This window comes from Nannospalax galili, unplaced genomic scaffold, assembly GCF_000622305.1.
Source record: "Nannospalax galili isolate Female #2095 unplaced genomic scaffold, S.galili_v1.0 scaffold1083, whole genome shotgun sequence".
NCBI classification, from domain to species: Eukaryota; Metazoa; Chordata; class Mammalia; order Rodentia; family Spalacidae; genus Nannospalax; species Nannospalax galili.
The window spans coordinates 1,213,234-1,239,007 of record NW_008350331.1 but is presented as its reverse complement, the minus strand read 5'-3'; the positions used below and the strand labels follow the sequence as shown (position 1 = coordinate 1,239,007).

Below are 25,774 nucleotides of genomic sequence, written 5' to 3'. Positions count from 1 at the left end.
TGAATCCAGTTCTTTGCACATGCTGGGCAACTGCCCCACCCCTGAGCCACACCCACAGGCTCTAGGTAAAACATTCTTTGGAAATACAACACTGAGACTTTTCTCTGAGGAAATTGGTATCTATCATTCACAGTTGGCCAGATTTATCACAGGAAGTATAATGTAGGGCCATGTTTCTTTGTGGATCTTCCCTGTCACCCTTGAATTTGAAGATTGCTTTTTCTTGGTGCTGATCCAAAATAAGAAAAGTAAAGTCAGAATATGTTCAATGATCACCTTGGAGAAACTTTGGATTTTTAGGTTTCCAGACAAAGTGTATTAGTTACTTTTCTTTTAAAAAATATTTTATTATTATTATTTTATGTGTATGACTGTATTGCCTGCATGCATATAAGTGCACCCGTACCTGTGTTGTGCAATATGCACAGAGGTCAGAAGAGGGCATCAGATCCCCTGGAACTGGAGTTACAGACAATTGTCAGCCACCAAGTGGGCGCTAGGAATCCTATGGGTCCTCTGTAAGAGCAGTCGGTGTTCCTAACTGCTGAACCATTTCTCCGGCCCCTAGTTTCTTTTCTTATTGCTGTGCTGTGACCAAGTGCCTGATAAGAAACAAAGGGGAAGGAGTTTATTTTGGCTCACAGTTTGAGGGGCTACAGTCCTTTGTGGAGAGACAGCATGGTGATAGGAATATGGGTCTGCTGGTCACCTTGTGTCTGTAGTCAGGAAGCAGAGGACTGACAGGACATGGGGCTGCGCTATAAAGACTCAAGCAAGGCTTGCTCCTAATGACCCACTTCCTCCTTTGAGGCTCCACATCCTGAAAGTTCTGCAACCTTCCAAAATGGCACCACTAGCTGCTGACTCAAACGTTCCAACCCATGAGCCTATGGGGGACATTTTGCATTTATACCCCAACACAAAGGGCATCAGAGAGCATACTCTTTCTCTTAGGGTACAGCTGAAAGTTTGGAAAAGACCCAGTCAACAGACCTCCCTGGCACCTTTGACCTTGACACTAAAAGCTTTAGAGGGAGAGCAGCCTGGACTGGCTTGAAGGGACTAGAGAAGGGACTACTGTTAGGTTTATCATTTTTTTACCTCGTGAGTGAAGGTACTGTCCCTCCTCCCTCCCTCCCTCCCTTCCTTCCTTTCTTTGTTTATTTTGAGACAGGGTCTCCCATCTCCCTGCAGCCACAGCTGGCCTGGAACTTGCTATGTAGTCCAGGTTGGCCTCAATCTCACAGAGATCCACCAGCCTCTGCCTCCCAAGTGCTGGGATTAAAGGCATGTGCCGCCATGATTGCTGAGCTGCATCTTGATATAGAAATTTGAAAACAGAAAGCATATTTACATACAGGCAGAACAGTAAAAGGTCTTTCTTTTCTGTCTCCACAGGTTAACTTTGTGGCATGCCAGCTCTTTGCCTTATTGACCGCTTTCTGGTTCCGGATCTACTTGCATCCAGGGAAAGCCAGCCCTGTGGTCCGGCATGCAATGGCCACCATTTTGGGCATTTATTTTGCTGTGTTTTGTTTTGGCTGGTGAGTATGAGCTGTGTAAATTCTAATGTTCATTTGGATGTTTTGTGGTGATTTTCCTGGTTAGAAATATATGGCATTGTAAAATACCATGTGTATTGAAAAGCTTTTGAGATTGTGAATGTTGTAAATACCTTATTGTAAAATGACAGCAATGTTATGGGAATCCTTCATTTATACTAAGGACCTGGAACTGCTCACCCAAAGTGAGTGCTGGGAATTTAAAAATTAAAATTAGACCTCTGGAGACCTCCTTGGGTCTGTTGATGGAATGCTAGTGCAGGTATTGATTTGTTTCTTGCAGTACTGTTGGAGACGCTGGCGTCAGTCTGAAGGTTTTGGTACAGGCCTTAGGGACTGTGGGCTGGTCTACAACAGATTGAGGACTCAACTTAGTACACATACCTGCTAAAACCAGTAGATTTCACTTTTCTAGATAAGCTGAGCAAATAACAAGGAGTGGTGCTTCCTGGGGAAAATATTTTAGTGATTAATATTTCTAGAAGTATATCTTTAAGAACATTTGTGTGTTTGTTGAAGGTTCCAGAATACTGCTCCTAATCCTGCCACAAACAATTGGAAAAAGATGAATATTTTGAATCAGCCACAGTATTAAAAAACCTTCATATCTGGGGAGGTGTGATTTTGGTATTAGTTCTTTAAAATAACTTTGTAACTTAAAAAGTAAAGTCACAACGAAAGAACAGTCTGTGGGCCTCCAGTTACATATGGATATGGAAGATGTATGAGCATTACAGGTATGGATTTGGGTTATTGCTAGGGCTACAACTGGTGCACCATGTCCTGACTTCTGGTGTCATTTCAAGATGCAGTATTTTCAGTTCTGCATAGCATCACTTTGATGTATTTACTCTTACAGGAGTCTGCGTTAGTGGATCGCTTGCTGTTTGTCCTGGGTCGTATGTTAGAATTTACTGTATTCCCCACCTCTTCCCCTTCTTTCTGTTGTAAAGGTACTCCATACATCTTTTTGTGCTGGTGTTGATGAGTTATGGCGTCATGGTCACTGCAAGTGCATCTAATATTCACAGGTAAGAACCTGGGAATGAACATTAGGGGAGGAATTCTGTGATCTTTGACATGTGCTTGCAGGGCAAATGCTTTTTGTTCATTCCCCATGAGAGCTGTATCTGAGCTTCTCCAGGACATCAGAGGGTGGGGAAGAGAGGAACCCTCAGAGAAGATTCGTGAAAAAGGATGTGAGTTGGGGCTCAGTTGAAAGAAAGTTTATCTGTTTCTCAGACAGTCTCCCCTACCCAAACCAGACATATCTTAGATATTTCCCACACTGAAGTTCCTCTCAGCTGTAGGAAGGACTAGACACTGGAACTGCAGAATGACATGTTCAAATCTCACAAATAAGTGGGTTGAATGAAGGAAGCCAGACAGACTATATTCTAGGAAACACAAGTAACTTGATGGTGACAGGTAACCAGAAGGTATGGGTTGTGTGGCTCAGGAAGATGAAGAAGGTCATAAAATCATGTGTAAATATCCAGGGGGTGATACAAAGTCCAATCTCAGATTTGGGGTGTTTTTCTGAGTATTTATGTATATCAAAATCCTTTGCTGAGTGTGGTGGTGCATGCCTTTAATCTTGGCACTTGGGAGGCAGAGGCAGGCAGACTGTGAAATTGAGGCCAGGCTGGTCTACATAGCAAGCTCTGGGGCAGTAGTAGCTACAGGGAGACCCATCTCAAAAACAAAACAAAACAAAACAAAACAAAAACCCCCAAACCAAAAACCCCAGAAAACCCAAAACAACAAGAACAACAACAAAACTCATTTCAAAAGAAAGAGGTAAGTTTTGCTGTGATGTTCGATTTCAAAGCACAGAAGCAATTTCATTCTTCTTTGAGGACTACATGATTGCAGGATCAGTGGAGAGACTGGGGGTGTCTATTTTACAATGACTTTCTCATGATCTTTCTGAAAACCCAGTGTTGACCCTGCCTTTAGGGGACTCCAGAATGTAAGGGTTTTTGTTGTTGTTGTTTCTTTAAAAAAGCTTTATTTTTATTTATGTATGCCTGTGTGAGTTTCTGTGCACCAGGAGCCTGCAGGTGCATCAGATCCCCTGGAACTGGAGTTAGGTGCAGTTGTGAGCCACCTCCTGCGGGTGCTGGGAACTGATCCCAGGTCCTCTGCCTGAGCAACGTGTGCTCTTAGCTGCTGAGCCATCTTTCCACCTGGCATTTAAGTTTTGTGAATACAGAGACTTTGCCCCTCTGATTCCTGTTGTGTCCTCAACATTTAGAACATGGAGCACGAAGCGCAAAGGCTCTGTGAACATTTGTGGAGTGAATGACCGAGGTGCTTTGAAAACTTACCTACTCTTAGGGTTCCTTTGCTAATGGCTTGTCTGAAAAGCTCCCTTTTCAGTAAGCTCCTTGATTAATAAGGCCATCACCACAGTAATTTTCCTTCTAAAATACATTGAAATGTAATTTTTCAATATATAATTTTGCAATTAGAATAAATTTTTGTTTTTTGGAAGAAAATCTTTTTACATGGTTTTAAACTTCATACTCTGCCAACTTATCCAAATGAGTTCTTGGATTTGAATTCCAAATAGTTCTTCTCAGTGCTCTCCCTGAAGTAATAGTATCATTGCTTCTAGAAGAAAGTTAGGAAGTCCATTTTACTAATTTGAAAAGAACGGACTTTAGAAATGGTTTATGTGATGCATATAACATCATTTAAAAATATGTTTTTTTTTATGTGTATGAGTGTGTGCCTGCATATATGTATGTGCACCATGTGGGTGCCTAACTCCCACAGAGGCCAGAAGAGGGTGCTGGGACCTGAGCCTGGGTCCTTTGCAAGAGTTGCAAGTGCTCTTAGCCTCTGAGTCATCTCTCTAACCCCAAGCTTTTTTATTGTTGTTGTTAAGTCATGAAAGGGCCAAGTGACATTGCTTGGCTTTTCTTAAACATGGTTTTTGGAAGCAATTAAATGATTAATAATAATAATGTTGCATTTTTATAGCACATTTCCAGTTACCCCCCCCCCATGGTATTGTGTCAGCTCTCCCCACACTTGGGGGACACTATGATGGGGTGCACTCAGTTTTCCAGAGGGCCAAGAACTTATATGTGCGCTTGTTCCATAGTTCTTTCCTGTTGTCTGGGTATGGAATACTCCAACTCGGTCAGATCTGAGTGGTTCACAGACACATGATAACTGTCTCACCACAGTAATATTGTGGTAGCAAAGGGCTCAGCCATGAGAATAAAAGGGAAAGATGCCCAAACCTGTTCTTCCTCTTTCTGTTTGCTTGAATGGTTACCAGTATTGCAGAAGTAGAGAGTGATCCAGTTCCCAAATGAAGAACTCCATGTAAATTTAAGCCACATCCTAAAGTTGTTTCCTCTCCAGCTGTCTCAGGGGAAGAACACCAGGCTGGAATTCGAAAATCTGAAATCCGGATAGGTGAGATAACCTTGCAGTGTGTCAGATTCCCTCCTCCCCTAGAGATGTGGGGTTTGGAGTTTGAATGCCAATTCTTTAAAAAAAACTTTAAGAAAAATTTTTGTATGCTTATTTATAAATGATTATGGATAACTGTGTGTATGTGGGAGGGGTTTGTATATGTGGGTAGTGCATGCACAGGTGGGCATACATATGGAGACCAGAACAGAATATCCAGTATCCTCCTCTATTGAGTTCCACCTCACTGCCTCAAGACAGTGTCTCTCACTGAGTTGGGAGCTTGCCTGATGTTTAGCTAGGCTGTCTGTCTAGCAAGTTTCCAGAATCTGTCTGTCTCTACCCCCTGAGTGCTAGGATTATAGGTGAGGGCAGCCATGCTCAACTTTTTACATGAATACTGGGGTTTCGAACTTAGGTCCTCATGTTTGAACAGCAAGCGCTCTTACCCACTGAGCAATCTCCCCAGTCCTCTTGAATGCAAATTCAAGATTGTGATTTCATGATCCTGTTTGCACTGTGTTGAGAGTTATGTCTTGTGGCTGGAGGAGATGGGGAAAGATAGTGTTTGCTGCTTTGTGAAATTAACCCTTTTCTGGCCTAGCTGTTACTCAGGATGTTTTGTGAGAGGTCCTGAAGTGCCACCTCAGTTTCCATCCCAAACCACTGTAAGCAGGAACCACAAGCATCAGTTTCCCTCATGGGGCCAAATGAGGCAGAATCTGGTTTGTATCTTCTGGGTTGGAAGCGCTGTGAAATAACTGGTGGTGTAATCAATTCTAGAGACCCTGCTTTGTGTTAAGGTCTAGGCTAAGCTCTTTAAAAAAAATTCATTATTCTTGATATATATAAAGGGTTAATATATCAGTTAATGTTTAATCTAACATATTCCTTCTAAAACAAGTCTGTAGAATATGGATTTTAGTTTTCTGAGTTGAGGAACTGAATGCTCGTGGAAGTAAGTGCAGTTTGACAATGTTTTAAAGAGAATACACTGAGCCAGGTCAACAAGAGAACATTACCATCTGTCCTGTTCCAAGCTCTGCCACACCCCTCTTTCTGAATAGAACCACTTGCCACCTTCTCACACCGCAGATCACTTTATGGGTCCTGGGCTTTTAGATCCTATTGCACTTTCTCCACATTGCATTCATTTTTTTTTTTTTTCTGCACCACACCTGGATTCCTTAGATTTTTTTGGTTCTGCCAGGGCAGGAATGCCCTGCCCTCTTATATTAGGACTCAACACTTGGCCCCATCCATGACAGCTGGGGTGTGAGTACATCCATTGGATTGAATCTTTAGCCCTTCAACCAGGAAAGAAGCAGGTAGGGCTATAGTTGACTTGATTCTAGAAGAATCTGTTATCTGTTGAATCTGCTTTGTGCTTCTGCCTTGAGCTTATGAACTGGCTGGAGAGAGAGAATGGATGTGAGAGGCAATATCGCCTGCCTCTGTAGACTGCTTCTCCAGTTGCTAATGGAGTTTGGTCTTGGTTATTGGCTTTGTGGATTGTCTTCCTGGTTGGAAAGGGTTTAGGATGAGTTTAAGGTAAGGAAAAAAATCTTTTCAAAAAATGTATTTTATTTATTTTTTTATTTTTATGTGTTTGAGTGTATTGCCTGCATGTGTGTAAGTGTACCCATGTCCTGCAATGCCCATGGAGGTCAGAAGAGGGCATCATAGCCCCTAGAACTGCAATTACAACAGTTACTAGCCACCATGTTGGTGTTGGAATCAAATCCAGGTCCTCTGCAAGAGCAACCAGTGCCCTTAACACCGCTGAGCCATTGCTCCAGTCTCCACCCCCCCAACCGAAAAAGCTTTTTGACTAGTATAGATTGAGTACCCTTTATCCAAAATGCTTGGCATAGCAGTGTTACTGATTTTGGAGGCGGTAAGATTTTGGAATATAAGAATAGGCTTCAGTAGTCAAAGATCTGAAGTCAAAGCCCTGACATTTGAAAAGCTTTGCAGTCTGGAACTCTTTGAAGGCTGATATGACACTCAGTTTTTTGTGGATTTTAGATTTTGGACCATTTCAGACTTTGCACTTTCTGATTACGGCCATTCAACTCCCAATGTTTTCTTTCCTTTTTTCCTTTTTCTCTTCTTTTGGTGATACCGAGGATAAGATTCAGGTCTTTTTATCTGCCAGGCATGTGCCCTACCACTGAGCTATCTCTCCAGCCCACCAGTCTGTAATATCTTTCTCTGTAAATGATAGTAAAGAGAACCTAATGTATAATATTCAACATTAGGGACTTCTTTACCCTGCCTATCTGGCTCTCCTTGTAACCAAATCATTTTTTTAAATTATCCTTACTTTACTACTTCCTGAGTTGACCTAGAATTTATGAGTTATTTTAATGTGACTATGAATTTCAATGCAATTTAATGTCAGAATATTCATCTTCCCTGGTTTATGACACATGTTAAAAGTTACAACTTCTGAATTTACATGTGAATCTGGTTGATTCCTGAGACATTTAAAACATTAAATGTATTTATCTTAGTTCATTTCTGCTAATAGTCACTGATGCCCTCCTGTGTGTCAAGCTTAGGGCTGAGGGTGCTCAAGGGTGCAGAGAGTTGGGGAAACAGACATTGATATGGATTTTTTTTTTTTTTGGTCTTTTTGAGACAGAGTCTTCCTGTAGCCCTAGCTGGCCTGGATTCACTATGGAGACCAGGCTGGCCTCCAACTCACAGAGATCTGTCTCCCTCTGCCTTCCGAGTGCTGGGATTAAAGGCATGCCCACCACGCCTGGAGATATGGATAATTTAAAATGTACAATTATAGATGTGAGCATGTTGTGGTAGAAGAATTCAGGCAACAGAACAATTAATTATACCAGGATTGGGAAGCAAGAGATGGGTTAGAGTGGTAAGAAGGACTCTCCAGAGGAACACGACCAATAGAACGTGTGTGTGTGTGTGTGTGTGTGTGTGTGTGTGTGTGTGTACATGAATGGGGATTTATTAGTTTGGCTTACATGATAGAGGCTTAGGTGGTCCAACAATGGCCATCTGCTGGAAGAGCAGAGAACCCAGTAGCTATTTAATTTAGAAACTTTGACATCTCAGCAGTCCTGATCTGGCACTGAGAGCCTAAAGCGCCTTGGGGAGTCTCGGGCCCCGAGCCCACCTTGGAAGCTGAAGAAGCCGAGTTTGATGTCAGTGGTAATGGTAGATGCACTCACTCAGAAAGATACAGGTGCATGCACGCTGCTTTTACCCCAGGCTTCTTCATTTCTGGACTGCCTATTGGAAACTGCCTCTCACATGGAAGGCTATCCCCCCCATCCCCCGCCCCTCAGTAATCCTGTCTAGAAACACTCTCACGGGTAAGTCTAGACATGTTTTGAGGTATGTCTCTCTGGTGATTCTAAATCCAGTCAGGCTGGCAATCAAGTCAACCATCACATGTAGGATGTCTGGAGCAAGACCAAGGTGAATGACAGTGAAGAGGTGGCATGGGAACTGAACCTTGTCTGATAATTGGAGCAGTTCGTACATGGAATGAAAAGTGACACGTAGAGGATGGTGTGTACAGAAAGCTATCTGGTCTGAAAACACAGGGCGCTGTTGTGAACCGTGGGCAGGCTGGTATAATAGAACCATTAGAGGGACATGGAGCATGCCTAGAGAAGGGTTTACAGAGGTGAGATACTTGCATGCTGTGCTTAGGAGTTTTGATTTGACTTGACAGTGGGATCCATTAGACACTTTGAAGAAAAGTAGCACTCACATAGTTGTATGTTCATGAAACACATAGTAGGTAGATACAGTAAACAGAACACAAAGGCACATCTTTGCCTTCGTGGAACTTACAGTCAAGAAGGGGGCTGTAGCTAATCAGATTGTCTTAGTCTATTTAGGCATCTCTAACAAAGCACTATAGCTAGGTGACTCATAAATAATAGAAATTTGTTTGTCATGTGTTCTAGTTAGCTTTCTGTTACTGCAGTAAACGCCATGACCAAAAAGCAACTTGGGAAGGAAAGTGTTTATTACATATTACATTTTATAGTCCAACATCAAGGCAGGAACATGGAGCAGGAGCTGAAGCAGAGACTGTGGTAGGATGCTGCTTACTGACTTACTTCCCCTGGCTGGCTCAGCTAATTTTCTTGTAAAGCTCAGTGATAAGAATATCACTGTCCACAGTGGGCTGGGCCCTCTTATATCGATTAGCAAACAAGAAAATGCCCTACAGGCTAAGCTGTTGGAGGGAATTCCTCAGTTGGGGTTCCTTCTTCCAAGATGACTAAAATTTGTTTTAACAACTAACCAGCACATCATATCTCTGGAGGATGAAAGTCAGAGGTTTACCATGTAATACCAAGCAAGAAATGCCACACCATTTTTTATTTTTGGGGGGGGGTTAAATCAAGAGTCCTTTATTAATAGCTGGCAGTCAGAGAGGGGGTTCATGCCCAAAAGAACTCTTGACCCCGAGGAGAAGCAGGATGGGGTTTATAAGCTTAAAACCACAATTACATCATGCCAGGGGCAAAACCAATAACCATAGTTACATCAGATCACCATAGTTACACCAGACCAGGGGCAGGTCAGTTAACAAAGAGGTTTTCAGTTAAGAAAAAGTTTTGATAAGGAAAAAACAAGTTTCTCAGAATTGTAGAAACAATTGCCCTTATAGAGATGCAGGTATAGCTGGGAAGGGAAGCAGTTCTATTTGGACGAGCTACCTGGCTACTTGTAAGTTTCCCAGTAATGTAGAAACAATGCAGTCCCTGAAACTACCTGCATAAGACATTTTGTGTGCCTGGCTACAGTGGAAATGGGTGGGCAAAAACACAGGGTAAGGGGAAGGTCAGCTAGAACAAATGGAGTTAGTTTTCCCATGTCAACCAGCTTTGTAGGTCTCTGGGGTTGTCTTCTTGTTTCCTTATATGGTAGGAACAGTGGGAAAGCTCTCTGGATACCCTTTACCCCTTTCGATCTCATGTAGCCTAGGTTGGGTTCAAACTTGCTATGTAGCTGAGGATGACCTTGAACTCCTGATCCTCTGGGCTCTATGTCTCATGTCCTGGGATTATAGTTGTGCACCACCACAATAGGCCTCTGGATTCCTTTTAAAAGGGTAACCCCATTCTCTAGACTCTACCCTTATGACTTAATCACTTCCCAGAGTCTCATACTATTATATTGATGATTAGGATTTCAACATACACATGGTGAAGGGATACATTCTCTCTATTGCATAGATTATTGTACCTTTTTATAATTATAAATTCATAAATGCTATGAATGTTAAGAAACACATATATAAAAGTTTCTCAGTGTGTGCTGCCCGTGTCACTGCTGGTTCATACTGTAATGTAGTTTGTACCATTTCACCGAAAGACCCCAGGGAGTGCTCTTGAGTAAGAGGAAATGGATACCTGAGGTATCTGGGGCAGGGTGGTCGGGTGCTAACACCCGAGGAACACGTGGAAGAGGTAAGCTGAGCTTTGAAAGAATTGACTAGAGGTGTGAGACAAAATCAAGGCGCGTGGAAGTCAAGTGAACAGTGTGTACAGACAGGAGTGGTCATCAGCGTGGTGGTGATTGGCATTGAGTGAAGTTCTGCTAGTAAACGTCATAGTTTGTGAAAAGAACCTGAGTCCAAGAACTCGCAGGTTGGTGGTTACCAGCTTTGAGTGCACTTGGAATCACCCCTGCCCAGGCACACCCAGTACCAGTGAAACCTCAATAGCCGGAGGCAGAGTCTAGGCATCTGCAGTTTGAAAAGCTGCCCAGTTGATCTCCTTTTGCTGTCAAAGAGTAGCTGCTGTAGTCCAGGTGAGAAGGGCTGCAGGGCTCAGAGGAGGGAGTGGCAAGGTCAGAAGGAGTAGGCTGGGATGACTGCAACACTTGGGACTTTGTGACCAATCGCTTGCAGAGGATGAGAGAGAAGACAAAGAGAATGTTTGCTGAGCACCTGCCTGTCATGCATGTTAATCTGCTCACCCGTGTTTGTGATTTCAGGTACTCTTTCTTTGTCTCGATGGGATACCTTACGATATGCCACATCAGCCGAGTATACATCTTCCACTATGGAGTTCTCAGTACAGATTTTTCTGGGTGAGTGTCTTAATCGGAGGGGTATGGTGGTTTGACTGATGACTTTGACTTAATCTTTTGGGGTCTATAAACATCAAGTATGCATTGAAGAGTGTCATGACTGGCCAAATCAACACTGTGTAAATGAGGATGAAGCTGAAAATTTGACTGTTCTTTAGGACTGTTAATTCTGCACATTGTAGGGAAAGGGTGACAGATTTCAACCCACAAGCCATCTCTCCTCATTTTTAGTTTTACTGGAACATGGTTGTGCACTGTCTGTAGCCGCTTGTGTAAGGCAGTGGCAGAGCCGAATGGTTACACACACTTCATGCAAAGTCTAAAATGCCCACTATTCTCTCTTATGTATTTCATCTCTTTTACGATATTTAAAATTTTTTATTGATATATGTGTGTGTCTGTCACATGTGTGCTGCTGCCTGTGGAGGCTTGGAAGAGGGTGCTGGGTTCTCTGGAGCTAGAATTACGGTGATTGTGAGCCACCTGGCGTGGATCCATGGAACTGAACTTGGGTCCTCTGGAAGATCAGAAAGTACTGTTCACTGCTGAACCATCTCCCACCCCTGCTCCCTGGTATTTCGTCTCTTACTAGTTAATAATACAAATTAGCTGATAAATAGCCACTGATCCCTTTGAGTGTTCGTGTGATTCCACCTTCAGATCTGTTCTAGTTTGCTTTCAACTGCTGTGATAAAACACTCTGATCAATACCAACTTGGGGGAAGAAAGGGTTTATTTGGCTTACATCGCCCAGGTCACAGTTCATCACTGAGGGAGCCCAAGGCAGGAACTCAGGGCAGGAACCTGGAGGCAGGAGCTGAAGCACAGGCCACGGAGGAACGCTGCTGACTGGCTTGCTCCTCTGGCCCCCTCTCAGCCTGCTTTCTTATACAATAGAAAATAACCTGCCCAGGGGTGGCACCTCCCACAGTGGGATGGGCCCTCCCACATCACTCAAAAATCAAGAAATACCCATAGACATGGCATAGGCCAGCCCTGTGGAGGTAATTCACCAGCTGACGCTCCCTCTACCCAGTGTGTTCAGTTGACAGCTAAAGCTATCCAGCACTTGATCCTCTTGATCCCTAGGAACTGCAAGGACAGCCCTTGCTACAACCTATGTGACCGTAACTTGGTGGGTTACCCGCTTCCTGTTTGGCTTCTGGGAAAGAGTATGGATGGTTTATTGAAAATTCTATGTTGCTCACTGGGGAGATATTTAGTCAGTAAAGTGTTTACCACGCAAGCATGAGGACCTGAGTTTGGTGCCCAGAACCCACATAAAAAAGCCAGGGGTGGTGGTTCATGATGCTAATCTCAGTACTGGGGACAGGCCGGTTCCCTGGGGCTTTCTGACCGGCCAGCCTAGCCTACTTGGTGAATTCTAGGCCAGTGAAAAATCCTATCTCAAATAACAAAGCTGATGGTGACTGAGGAAAGCACCCAAGATTGTCCTTTGGTCTCCACATGTGCACACGTGTACACATTTGCACCTGTGCGCACATGAACACATACACTTATACACACAAATTCTATGTCCTTTTGAGATTAGTTCAGAAAAAACTTTTCCTGACTCTTGAGGAATGAATGTTGAGGTAAGGTCGTTCCTGGTGACTCTTACATCATCTGCTAGATATTCCCTCAGAATGTGTTCCCAGCAGGCAGCCTAGAATCAGGAGAACCCAAGTCCTCACCTCCAGCTAGATTGCATCTCATTTAGCAAGTCATTGAATAGACTGTACTTCAGGGGGACATTAGTAAGTTGACACAAATCAAAATGAGTGAAAATGCCACCAGTTCTGAGGGGTTTAAATGAATTAATTAAAAGACAGTTATTTTCGTTAATATTAAATAAGATTAAGAGTTGGAGCTGACCTATGTGTTGAAACATGATGCTCGTGCTGTGAGTAGTACTAAGGGAAGTGGCCGTGCGTGTGATTAGATGGTCCATCTTCATGGTCAGCCTGACTGGATTTAGAGTCACCTAGGAGACTGGGGAGGCACACCTCTGGGTGTATCTGAGAGACTTAACTAAGGGGAAGGATCCACCTATGAAATAAAAGGGGAGGAAGAAGAAAACCAATTAAACTCCTCTGCGCCTCTCTCTCTCTCTCTCTCTCTCTCTCTCTCTCTCTCTCTCTCGATCCTATGCAACATTGAACACAATAAATCCTTCCTACTCTTAGGTTGTTTCTATTGGGTGTTTGGTTGTCACAACAGGAAAAGTAACTAAATCAGTAAGTCTCAAACGTTGGAAGTCAGCACATTTGTGGACTCGATAGAAAGCCTGTGAGGAGAGGTATGGCCAGGAATGCCAGGCTTCCAGTGATTAGTGAGGGGTAAAGACTGTAGCTTTGGCTAAGCATTCTGTCTTTTAAAGATCTTGCTTATCGTGAAGGCTGTGACTCATATGTCACACTCCAAGGAAAGGCCTTGGTCCTACATCAAAGGCTCCTTCACTCATTACTCAGCAGACAGACTGGGAATCGTGTGCAGCTGATGTGGATACAACAGACAAGAGAAGACAGACTGCAGTGTGAATGTGCACTTACCTCTTCGCAGATCATGTAGATAGTTAACGTGTGGCCAGTGTCATGTACAGAGCTGGATATGTCCTTCTGGAACTCCTGTCCACCCAGCCCTGTTTTCTGTCCTCATTTGAAAATGGGATCTTTTCAGGTATATTTAGTGAAGATGAGGTGACCCTGGGCTAGGATATACTTTAGATGCAGCCTGACTGGTGTCCTTGTAAGAAGGTCATGAGAGACAGACTCACAGACCGAAGGAACATGGCTGTGTGAAGACGGAGGCAGAAATTGGAGGGATGCAGCCATGAGCCTAGCCATGTCAAGGATTGCTGTCAGCCAGGAGAAACTGGGAGGAGCCGTGCAGGACAGCTCGCCCTTGAGAGCTTCCAGAAAGAACACTACCACTCACATCCCAGTTTTGGACTTCTGTCTTATGAAACTGAAAAATACTGTTGCTGTAAGGCATGCAGCCTGTGGTGATTTGTTATAGCAACTGTAGGCAACTCATACACACATTGATTCAAGAGTCTTTATCTTTTGATACATTAAAAACTGTCTCCTGTTTCTGACTGTATGGGGTGAAGGCTGTTCACTCTTTACATGTAGGGTGCTCCTCCATTTGCTTTATTAAAACCATGGATGAATTCATGATTTGTTTATGAGATGGAGTCTTGCTGTGTAGTCCAGATTGGCCTGGTTTACATAGCACAGACAGGTACTGAACTTCCAGTTCACCTGCTCAAATGCTGGAATTATGGGTATACATCACCACACTTGTCATCTTCGTTTTCAGTATAATCAAAATTGTGGAATGTTACCAGAATAAAAAAAATTCAAGGGCACTTGGGAAAAGCAGTCAGGTGCTTGTTCCATGTGGCGGATCTCATGTTTGCCAGCAGCGGAAGATGGAAATCAGTTCCTGTCCTCCTCAATTTCTGCAGCAGAGTCTTGATAAATTTCCCCAGGTGATGTTTATTCTATGGTATTTCTTTTGGATCTCCTTGAGTGAAGAAATCTCTGGAGGTTACACACAAAACTGCCAAGTGTTCAGCTGGTGAGGACACTGGTAAGGGAACCGAGATAAGAAAACCTTCCTGCTGCCTGACAGGTGCATGTGACCTGGTTTTCTGATTGCCGAGTGGCCTCTCTACCACTTGGAGGTTATGGGCATTTCTGTTTTTGTTTTTAATAAAAATGCCTGGTGTAAACCATCTTCCTGGATAATGTCAGTCATCAGAAATGGAGAAATACTTTCCCATCCTAAAATTGGCAAGAGGTCATCAGTCACAAATTGACAGTTATAGAGGTTCTTACAAATGCTGATCCTCTAAAAAATTAATAATTATTATTATCGACTTTTAACTATATTAAATGTTTGCATTTACTTATTTGTGTTTGTACCTAACATGGCACTCAGGTGGAGGTCAAAAGAAAGTTTGTAAGAATTGGTTCTCTCCTTGTGTCATGTGGGTCCTGGGGACACAATGCGGGTTTAAACTTTGGAGCAATCATCTTTACCTGCTGAGCTAGCTCACTGGCCTGAATGCTAATGCTTACCATAAGAACACCAGCAGCCAAAAGCTCTTAGAATGGAATTGACTTAGCCTTACTATTTATTTCAAGTGAAATGTCGCCTTTAGGATTTTGTCAAGTGATAAAAGGTTGTTTCATTTTGAACCTTGTGTCACAGAGCAGCCTGACATGGTAACTTCTCTCTTTGGGGCATGTGTACAAATTGTAGTGCTTAACAAGCTTTATTGTATCCTTAGCAGAACACAGACAGAAGCTTAATGGGATCAGATGTGATTAGTGTTTGTATCAGAGAACATAGATGTTTTTAATTTTGGAGAATGTATGCACTTGTACTTTAGCTTATTTTAGGACTTAAAATTTTATTGGTCTTTCTAAAAGTAAGCAAGTTTTCATGGGCTACTTTTCTTCATGGAAAAGGGAACACATAAGATACACTTTTATCAGAGCCACTAATATGATTTAAATCAATACGTGTATCAATGTCTTCTTTTTTTTTTTTTTTTCTGTGAACTGGGCAGCGGAAGGTGCTGGTGAATCTTCTCTTCTCCTAGGGGAAGCTCAGTGATTGTAATACTGGTGATACCTGATTCCTTTTACATTTGCTGTGGCGGGTTGATTCTTCTTTTTCACCCACAGAAGGACACAAATGAAATTTTCTACCAAGAACAGCAGCCAGAGTCCAGGCCAGACCCAGGCAGATCAATGAGCCTCTCATGTTGGGAATTCAGGTGGCCCAAGTGTTCTCAAAACGTTATGAAATGGGAACTCTTACACACTGCTGGTGGGAGTGTAAATGTGTATAACCCTTCTGAAAGACAATTTTGCCATAAATCATAAGCAAGAATTTTTTTAAGTTCATATCCCATAATAGGCTAAATTCATAGGAGTTGAGTTTCTGTAAGGAAATGAAATGTATTCACAAGGACGTTTAGCTATTGTCAATTGTGAAAAACTGGAAGAATCCTAAATGGTCTAAGAAGTGACAGTTAAAGCAAAGAGCTAATTGATGCTGCTACTGAAGACCATGTTTTAGGGCTGGATGCAGGGCTCGCACCTACAGTCCCAGCACTTGGGAGCCTGAGGCAGGAGGATTGCCATGAATTGGAGGCCAGGCTGGGCCACATAGTGAGTACCAGGCCAGCTTGGGTTGCACAGTGAGACCCTGTCTCAACACACCATAAAAGGGCAGAGGAAACAAAAATTTGTTTTCAAAGCATGTAAGGCAATGTGTGTGTGCCAAGAGTCCATGTCTTTCTCTGAATGTGGATATTCATAGGAAAAGAGCAGGATGGGCTGATGAAAGCATAAGATGGGTTTCTTTCTAGAGGGACCGTTGTTGGTGATTTTACATTTGTTTTATTTATTTATATTGCTATCATAATGAAAATTTCTGGAATGTTATTTAAATATACTTAAACGCATGTTACAAGATCAAGGAATTTCACAGTCAGCTTGGCTACTGAACAGTCACCTTTGTGTTCCCTGCTCTGTTATGGGTACATGGTAGAACTATGATGTCTACCCCTTCTCGTGGTGGCCATTCGCCTTCCTGTGCACCCGGCTTTGTTTTCCTCTTGCTTCAGCACATCTGGCCACCCCTCTGATGTTCAGTTCAGTATATCCAAATAATTGGGTTCTGTGATATGGAAAGGGAAGACACTTGAAAAGAGATTTCAAGGTTGGCCTTTTGTTTTGCTCCTTTAGGTTGATGTTGGTTTTCAGTCATTACCACAGTCACTTAGAATTTAATACTGCAGACACAGTTATGCTGTGTCCATTTGGCTGGTGCCCTTAAGATGAGAAATGGTGATTCTGTTCTTGTTCAGTGCCCCTTTTAGTTCAATTTCTATTGCTGTGATAAAATACTCTGACCAAAAACATCTTGGGGAGGAAAGGGTTTATTTGACTTGCAGTTTAATCCACCATCGAGGGGAGTCAGAGCAGGAACTCAGGGCAGGAACCTAGAGGTAGGAACTGAAGCATAGACCACAGAGGAACAGCTGCTTACTGGCTTGCACTCAGCCTGCTTCCTTATAGGGCCTAGGAACACCTGCCTGGGGTGGTTCCACCTACAATGGGCTGGGCCTTCCCCTATCAATCAGCAGTTAAGAAAAACCTTCAAAGACAGCTGCAGGCCAATCTGATAAAGAAAATGCTTCAATCGATGTTCCCTCTTCCCAGGTGTGACAGTTCAAAACTGAAGTTATCTAGCACAATGCCAAATCTTTGAAGTTTAAATCTTTGAAAAGATTGGTGTGTGTGTGTGTGTGTGTGTGTGTATGTGTGTGTGTGTGTGTGTGTGTATGTGTAAGATTTCATGGACCACAGTCAAGAAGGCATAGTGTCTTAATTCACTCTGTTCTTGTGAGAAAGCACTACAGCTAGGTGACTTATGAATAATAGAAATTCATATGTCATATCTCTGGAGGATAGAAGTCAGAGGTTGGCCAGCCCTGGTCAGCTCTGTGTGTTGGTGGTGTCACTATTTCATCTTTTTGCTCCAAGCTTATTTTCACCTGTCTGTTTGCCCTTCAATTCTGCCATGATAGTTCCTCATCCAAATCAGACTAACCATCTTAGGTTGAAGAAGAAAAATGTCTTTTTAATCATGAAAAGAATCATAGCACAGAAAGGAGGTAGCCCTAGTCCCCATGCTGACCTCTCCCCTTATTTCAAAGGACTTCATGCATCCAAAGGCACTGCCTGAAATTGATGAGTGTGTACAAATCCAAGGATATGGGGGGGTGCTGATGGTGAGAAACTGGGGCACAGTTCAAGTAAAAAGGACTAATTGTGCTGGGGAAATATTTCAACTGCATCGCAGAGCCGTCTGTATATCTCCTGTTCTTATTCCTTCTGTGCTTGTAGTGGGTGCTCAAGACAATCACAGGTGTTCCCAGAGACCAACCCAATCTACAATCCCTCACAGGTGTGCCCAGAGACCAACCCAATCTACAATCCCTCACAGGTGTGCCCAGAGACCAACCCAATCTACACTCCCTCACAGGTATGCCCAGAGACCAACCCAATCTACAATCCCTCACAGGTGTGCCCAGAGACCAACCCAATCTACACTCCCTCACAGGTGTGCCCAGAGACCAACCCAATCTACACTCCCTCACAGGTGTGCTCAGAGGCCAACCTAATCTAGACAATCCCTCACAGGTGTCCACAGAGGCCAACCCACTCTAGAGGATCCTTCACAAGTGTGCCCAGAGGTTAACCCAATCTACACTCCCTCACAGGTGTGCCCAGAGACCAACTCAATTTACACTCCCTCACAGGTGTGCCCAGAGACCAACCCAATCTACAATCCCTCACAGGTGTTCCCAGAGACCAACCCAATCTACAATCCCTCACAGGTGTGTGCAGAGTCCGACCCAATCTAGAAAATCCCTCACGGGTATTCCCAGAGGCAGCCCAATCTAGAGGATCCTTCACAAATGTGCCCAGAGGCTAACCCAATCTACACTTCCTCACAGGTATGCCCAGAGGCTTGTCTCGTGGGTGATTCTAGATACTGTCAAGTTGAAAGTCAATATTAACCATTACAATATCTATAATGAACTTTGAATTTAGGCCCAAAGGAAGTATGGAGTCCAATCGTAAACCAACGAATGTGTTTTAGATTGTTTTATTTTGAGTGAAATGTAACATTTAAGTTAGTATTTCTAAGGCTTTGATTCCTAATCTTAGTTAATTTATAGAATCTATTTTTATACCTGACAGATCTTTTAGTGTATATTTAGAGATGTTCATGAACTAAAGTGTTCAGTGAGGAGTAGCTCTGTGTAAGATAGTGTGGCACTGTTCATAATGCTAGCAGAAAAGTAAGTCTGTAGGATTCTGACCCACTTCCCCTTTCAAAAACTTCTAGTTCTAACTTGTGGGTTTTAGATCTGTGTTATCACAAGTTATTACTACATTATATTTAGCAGCACATGATGATGTGTGTGAATTGTTTCCTTTATGTGTATGTGTGTGTGTGTGTGTGTGTGTGTGTGTGTAGGTGAGTGCACATATTTATTCGAGTGCATATGCATATGTGTGTAGAGGCTAGAGGTTGAGGTTGGGTGTCTTCCTTGATTGCTTTCTACCTTATATATTGAGGCAGAGTCTGCCATGTGAACCCAGAGTTCAACAGTTTGGCTAGTAAAGCTAATCAGCTTGCTCTGGGGAGCCCATCTCTGCCTCCTGAGTACTGGGATTACAGGCACTCTACCATGCCCAGTCAGCATTTGTGTGGGGATTTGAACTCAGGCCATCATGCTTGTGCAGCAGATATGTGTGTTACCTGCTGAACCATCTCTCCAAATTTGGATTGTTTCTTTTTGTTTAAATTATTAAAAACTTCCCTAGATATTTAAAAGCAGAAACAGCATATTATTGAAAGTACAGACTAAATACTTTGTGAAACATTAGACCCCTAACTTTTAATTTTGTTCCCAAAGCAGACATCTTTTCTAAGGCATGACAGAAATGTGGTTTTTAAAATTTAATTACTTTTTAAAATTTTATGTGCACGAGTGTTTTGCCTGCTCATGTATGTGAATGCACCCAACGCATGCAATGTCTGCAAAGGTCAGAAGAGGGTGTCAGACCCCCAGAACTGGAGTTACCTACAATTGTTAGCTGCCATGTTGGTGTTGAGAACCGAACCCTGGTCCTCTGCAGGGGTGGTGTGTGCTCCTAATTGCTGAGCCATCTCTCCAGCTCCAACAATGCAGGTTTTGCGTAAACCCAGGTGTACAGATCACATATTGAATAGTCAGTATTTATTGACTTTGCTGTAGCTATCCAATAGTATAGATTGTAGTGATCTGAATCCTTGGAGAAGCTGATGCTCAAATGGGAACAGATGTGTGGAAGATTTCTTGGGTGAAACATTTTTCCTCCTCCTAGGGGCAATGCTGATGGGGATGAGTGAGACTGAGATAGACCTTTGAGGCAGACCTGATGGTACAGCTGTGCAGGGTGCAGAGGCAGGAATATGGCATATTCAAGGCCTGCCTGTGCATCTTAGTAAGCTCAAAGCCAGCCTGGGTGACTGAGTGAGAATGTCTGAAAATAAAAAAGGGCTGGGGATATAGTTCAGTAGTAGAGTGCTTCCCTAGCATACGTAAGACCCTGGGTTCAGTGTCCTGTACTGGAGAAAGAGAGAGGAGGGAGGGAGAGATTGAGAGAGAGAGAGAGAGAGAGAGAGAGAGAGAGAGAGAGAGAGAGAACATGTTTATGTATATAAGACTATTAAATGTTTTGCTGAATGATGACTAGCTGTGGAATACATTTAGCATAGTCCTAGATAGATGAACAGAAAACTAGGCTAATTCCAAGTTATATTTCATCATTTACTTATATGCCTGTTTTCAGATCTTAAGGTGAAGCTGAGTTAAATGGACTGTGGGGACATACACAGTTTGCAAATACCATGGTCACCAGAGACTGTGATGCACATTTAAAGTGTGTATGTGGTGTGTGTGTGTGTGTGTGTGTGTGTGTGTGCGTGCACGCACTGGGGTTTATGTAGCAAGCATGATTCCTAATGTTTTGAGGCTTCAAAAAAAAAAATCAAAAGAAGGAAAAGAGGCTTTGGAAAGAAAACTACGATGCTTTGAAGGCCATATTTAGAAACTGCCTTGAATGCAATGTGTAGAGTGAGTCTCTTTCAACAAAAATAGCTCTTGGCCTGTTTTGCACATTCTGGGTCTAAGGTCTTATTGAACATCAAGAGGGTCAGCTCCAAAGATCCATGGATCTGCACAACCAAGCTGATTGTAGAAAGCTCTCATGGGGCCCTTAGTACTAGGACCAACCCCTCAGTGCTCAGTTATTTTTCAGCATAAAAGAGCATGGGATGGCTTGCTACCCAGAGTGACTGGCCCTGTGGCCTCCTTGCTGGCTCTAGGTATTGGCACCTGTTCTGGTTGCACACAGACACTCCCCCTTCCCGGCAGGCTTATTTCCACTTCTTTCAGTTTTCTGCACAAGGAGTTTTGTTTTAAGTCGTGTCTTTTAGCCACTGGGATTTTGAGACAAGATAAAGTCAGATGTAGATACAAGGATTTCTGGTTGAGACAGGGTCTCACTATATAGCTCTTGCTGGCCCGACATTAGGAATGTTCTTTTAAGTCATATCTATTGGCCATTGGGCTTTTGAAGAGAAGATAAAGTTAGATGTAGGTATGAGAATTTCTTTTTAGACAGGGTCTCACTATGTAGCTATGGCTGGCTTGGAACTTACTATATAGACCAAGCTGGCTTGGAACTCACAGAGATCCACCTGCCTCTGCCTCCCATGTGCTGGGATTAAAGGTGTGCATCACCACACCTGGCTGAGATGAGGATTTCTAAATAGTTGTTAGTGTTTTTCTTGAACATAGTTTATCATACACATACACATACACACACACACACACACACACATGGGGATAAGGATGAGAGGAATCAGGTAAGTGGATGAGTGTAATTGCTGTGTATTACACCTGACCACAGCATGTTGTATCTGGCTCTGTCTTCCCACACAGCTACACCTGCCTTGAGCACAGGACACAGGGGTCCAAGATGATGTCATGAGACGTGGATCAAACCTCAGGCCTCTGAATAAATGGTCCATTAGTATAGAGGGCTCAAAGACAGAAAGTTCAGCAAGGAGTCACGAGTGGAGATCAGAAAACCAGGCTGAGGTGAAACTGAAGGATGGTGTGGTAGTCAGAAAAAGTCAGGGATTTTATTCTGCCTTGCTTGGCAAGGCTATAGTCCAAATGCATGTTCCCTCAAAATTCAAATGCTAAAACTTAACCCCCAAGGTGATGCTCTTTGGGAGGCTGATTCAGCCATGAGGGGGTAGAGCTCTCATCAATGAGATTAGTGCCCTTGTAAAAGAGGTCCTGGAGATCTCCTTGCTCATCTACCATGTGAGGATTGAAAAGGCGACTGACTGTGTTGGAAGTTAGCCACTTTTCCAGGCATCGAATCTGCTTGCTCATTGATCTAGGACACCTGTCTTTATAAGTCATCCAGTTTATGGTATTTTATTATAGTAACCTGATTGAACTAAGCTGCCAGGAATAGAGCTAGCCAGGGTAGTAAACCAGGATAAACAACTGGAAATACAGGTGCCTCTATTTTGTTAGTTCAGATATAATTCTCACATCACATTCACATTTAAGGTCTCCCCCCCTCCACTTAGCAAGTGAGTTCACAAAGCACAACCATCACCTCAATTCTTTTAACTTTTTCATCACCACCCAAAAGAAACCCACGTGAGTTAACGTTTATGCCTCATGTTCCTCTGTCCCCATTAGCCTTAGGCAGCCAGTAATGTATTTGCTTTTACTATAGATTAACCTACTCTGGCCATTAACCTATTGTGACTTCTTTCACTTGGCCTGATGTTTCCAAGGTGCGTGTATGTTGGGTTATGTGTTAGTACCTTGTCCTTTCTTATTGCCAAACAACATTCGATTGTTTCAATATAGCACATTTTATTTGTGCATTCAGAAGTTGATGGACTCTTCGTATCTTTCTTTGGGATGTTGCTGTGAACACATATGCATGTGGTTTTATGTAGACATGTTGATTTCTCATGAGTATATACATTGCTGTGAGATTGCTAGATCATGAGATGATTCTGTGTTTAACCTTTAGAGAAACATTTAATCCTCTCAACAACACAGAGAAACATTTAATTTAATGCTCTGTATTAGTTAATTTTCTCATTGCTGTGACCAAATACTTCACAAAAAGCCACTTAAGAGAGGAAGGGTTAATTTGGACTTACAGTCCATCATGGCAGTTAGTTGTGGCGGTGGGAACTCGAGGCAGATGGTCAGTTGTGTTGCATCCACAGTCATGAAGCAGAGAGAGACACCTGTTGGTATCTAGGGACTTTTTCTTTCTTCCTTTTGTATTTAATCTGGGACCCCAGCCCTTGGGATGGTACCACTCAGATTCAAGTTGGGCCTTCTTTCCTTAGTTAAACCTTTCTGGAAATGTGCATGATCACAGACAAAGCCAAAAGTATACCATTGATTTCCTAGGTGTTTCTTCATCAAGGCAAGTTGATAATCAAAATTGACCATCACATCCTCTCACCAACAATGCTAAGGATGCTGACCTCTCCACATTCTTGCCAACACTTTGATTACAGCCATTCTGATGCTTGTGGAATGGCACCTCACTGTGACTTCCTCTTGAATTTCTGCAATGACTAATTTCTACTGAGCATCTTTTTGTGTGGTTATTATCTATCTGCATATACTAAGAGAGCTATCCATTGAGATCCTATGAACACTTTTAAATTGGACTGTCCATTAAGGTGGAAGAATTGAATGCAAACATTGTATTCATTTAGCAAAGTATCTTTGTACTTCTTTACTTTGGTGCACAGCAATTTAACAATTTGTTTTTCTTTTGTGACAGTGTCTTTCTCTGTAGCCCAGGTTGTCCTCCAACCTCTGATCTTCCTGCTTCAGCTTTCTGGGTGATGGGATTACAGGCTTGCAGCCATATGTAGCTGAAAGCTTAGTTTTTAGTGATACCCGTTTAGCTTATTGTTTTATTTTGCTGATGTTTTGGGGGGTTATACATTAAAAACCTAATCGAAGACCACAGATCACATGTATCTTCTCTTCTAAGTATTTTATAGTTTAGCTCTTACCATCTAGGCATTCAAAATGGTTCCAGTTAATTTTTATGTTCTTTTTATGTGAACAGTTATCTTATCACTGTTGCTTTAAAAGATAATTCTTCCCCTCATCAAATTATCCTAGTGTGATTTTTGATGTGGACGTCATTCCTCTAGTAAGTTTTTATTTGATTGCTCTAGTGAAACCCTATCCTCTGGCATGACGTGGATGTTGCTGTCTTCAAATTAGACAATTATTCCAACCTGCTGTACAGTGGTGATTCTAGTTAATAATACTCTAATAATACTTCAGAATTTATTAAAAGATACCATGTTTTCAGCACATATAAAGGAATAGGAAATGTTTCAATAAAAGGAAACAATGTGATACTTAAAAAACAAAAAGACAACTGTGATTACCTGCACCAGACACCAGACGTTCACACGATTGGACCCTCACATTCACTTGGGGGCAGGTGCATGAGGTCGCTCAGGGGCCCATGAAGCTCATGAATTCTCACCCCCTCCTTGAAGATATGTAAACAGTTGGCACTTGCTGGGAGAGGTTAGGGAGGGTCATCTTCAGTGTTGTAGCTCTGCATACCTGCTCCCGTAGGTAACTCTTCACCTACATTGGTGAGTAACCCCAGCTAAACGCTATGCTTCGGAAAGCTAGACTTGGTGGATTGATTTCCTTTGTCCATCATCAGTGCCCTATATGGGGTGAATAGTCACTTGTTCATGTCTTTCAGGAAAAGTTATGCAATGTGGCTTTTTCCAAGTTAAAGTTGGTGTTATTTCTGTTAACAAAAGGTTTGTTTCTAAACAACTTTATTTTACAATAGTATGTGCACGTGGAAGAACTGCCTTTAATAGAAGAAAGCGTGTTTGGATGAAGAAGCAAGCACAGTTCTGTGTCATTTTACACTGAGACCATGCCCTGAGAAATGTGTCATTAGGTAACTTTGCCATTGTTTGGACATCCCACGGTACACTTACACAAGCCTATATGGTCTAGCCTCCCACATACCTAAGCTGAGCCTATTGCTCCTAGGCTATGAACTTGGATACCATTCTTTTCTGATGGCCCTCCCTTACCACTTTCTAGGAGGGAATATTTATGGACCTGATCTTGTGAACACCTCATTTGGGCTATCCCAGAGGCTCCGATTTTAAGATGGCAAAGGTTATGTCAAGCTCAGGGAACAGAATGTCATAGCAAGGAGTTGTGAATACTGCAGGGAATCAAAACGTAGTGGTAGGTGTTTTGTACATGTAAACATATTAGGCAGATTTGCTTTATAGCAGAATTTTCACAGACATATTGCATTATATATAATATATAAATGTATATTATTGTATATATGATATAATATACAGATGATAGTGATGATGCCACTTGGTGATGAGAGTTTCTCAGCTCCATTATAACCTTCTGGAACCACCATTGTGTATGTGGTCTGTCACGGGCTGTCCAGGTGGAAACAGGGCTCTGGATTTGGTATTTCTGCAAACCAGTGCTTCTCACACTTTGATGGGAGTTTGAATTCCCTGGGGATCTTGTTAAAATGGAATCTCATTTTCCAGACTGGAACGGACTCTGAGCTTCTGTACTTCTGACACGCTCTGGGTGATACTGATGTTGCTGATGAGGCCTCACTTTCAGTAACAGCACAAGAGAGGCTCTCTAGTGTGAGCTTGTTATCTAGAATGATTGCGGTACTTTTCCTGGGGAGATAGGAACATGTATCTGTTCACACCAGGTAGGGGGCACTGAGGACAGACTGAAGAAACAGTGCCATCCGGGTCCAGCTTGGTGCACCACTGAGCTTCTTGGAGTTACTTGCAAACATTGGTGAGAGGTTACTCATAGGAGTGTGGATGGCCAGGAAGCTACATCACCTAAAAGCGCCACCCCAGCATGAGTGATAACTTGGAAAAGTGGTACTCCTCAGACCTCACTTCTGTCAACCTTCCACTTCCTGTATGTTTTGACACCTCCTCAG

The 25,774-nt window shown here is 42.7% G+C and overlaps 1 protein-coding gene across 5 annotated transcripts in view; it reads left to right on the top strand.

The window, feature by feature from the left end:
• The window catches only part of Mboat1 (membrane bound O-acyltransferase domain containing 1), a 126,693-nt gene that overhangs the window by 59,781 nt on the left and 41,138 nt on the right, over nucleotides 1-25,774 (top strand). For all 5 annotated transcript variants that reach the window (XR_003851820.1, XM_029570663.1, XM_029570662.1 and 2 more), the window contains exons 2-4: nucleotides 1,399-1,544; nucleotides 2,516-2,593; nucleotides 10,986-11,081. Coding sequence is in view for 4 of the 5 variants with exons in the window: in XM_029570663.1 (XP_029426523.1) it covers nucleotides 1,399-1,544; nucleotides 2,516-2,593; nucleotides 10,986-11,081 (320 nt within the window). In the remaining variant the exon portion in view is untranslated. The remainder of the gene's footprint in view (nucleotides 1-1,398; nucleotides 1,545-2,515; nucleotides 2,594-10,985; nucleotides 11,082-25,774) is intronic.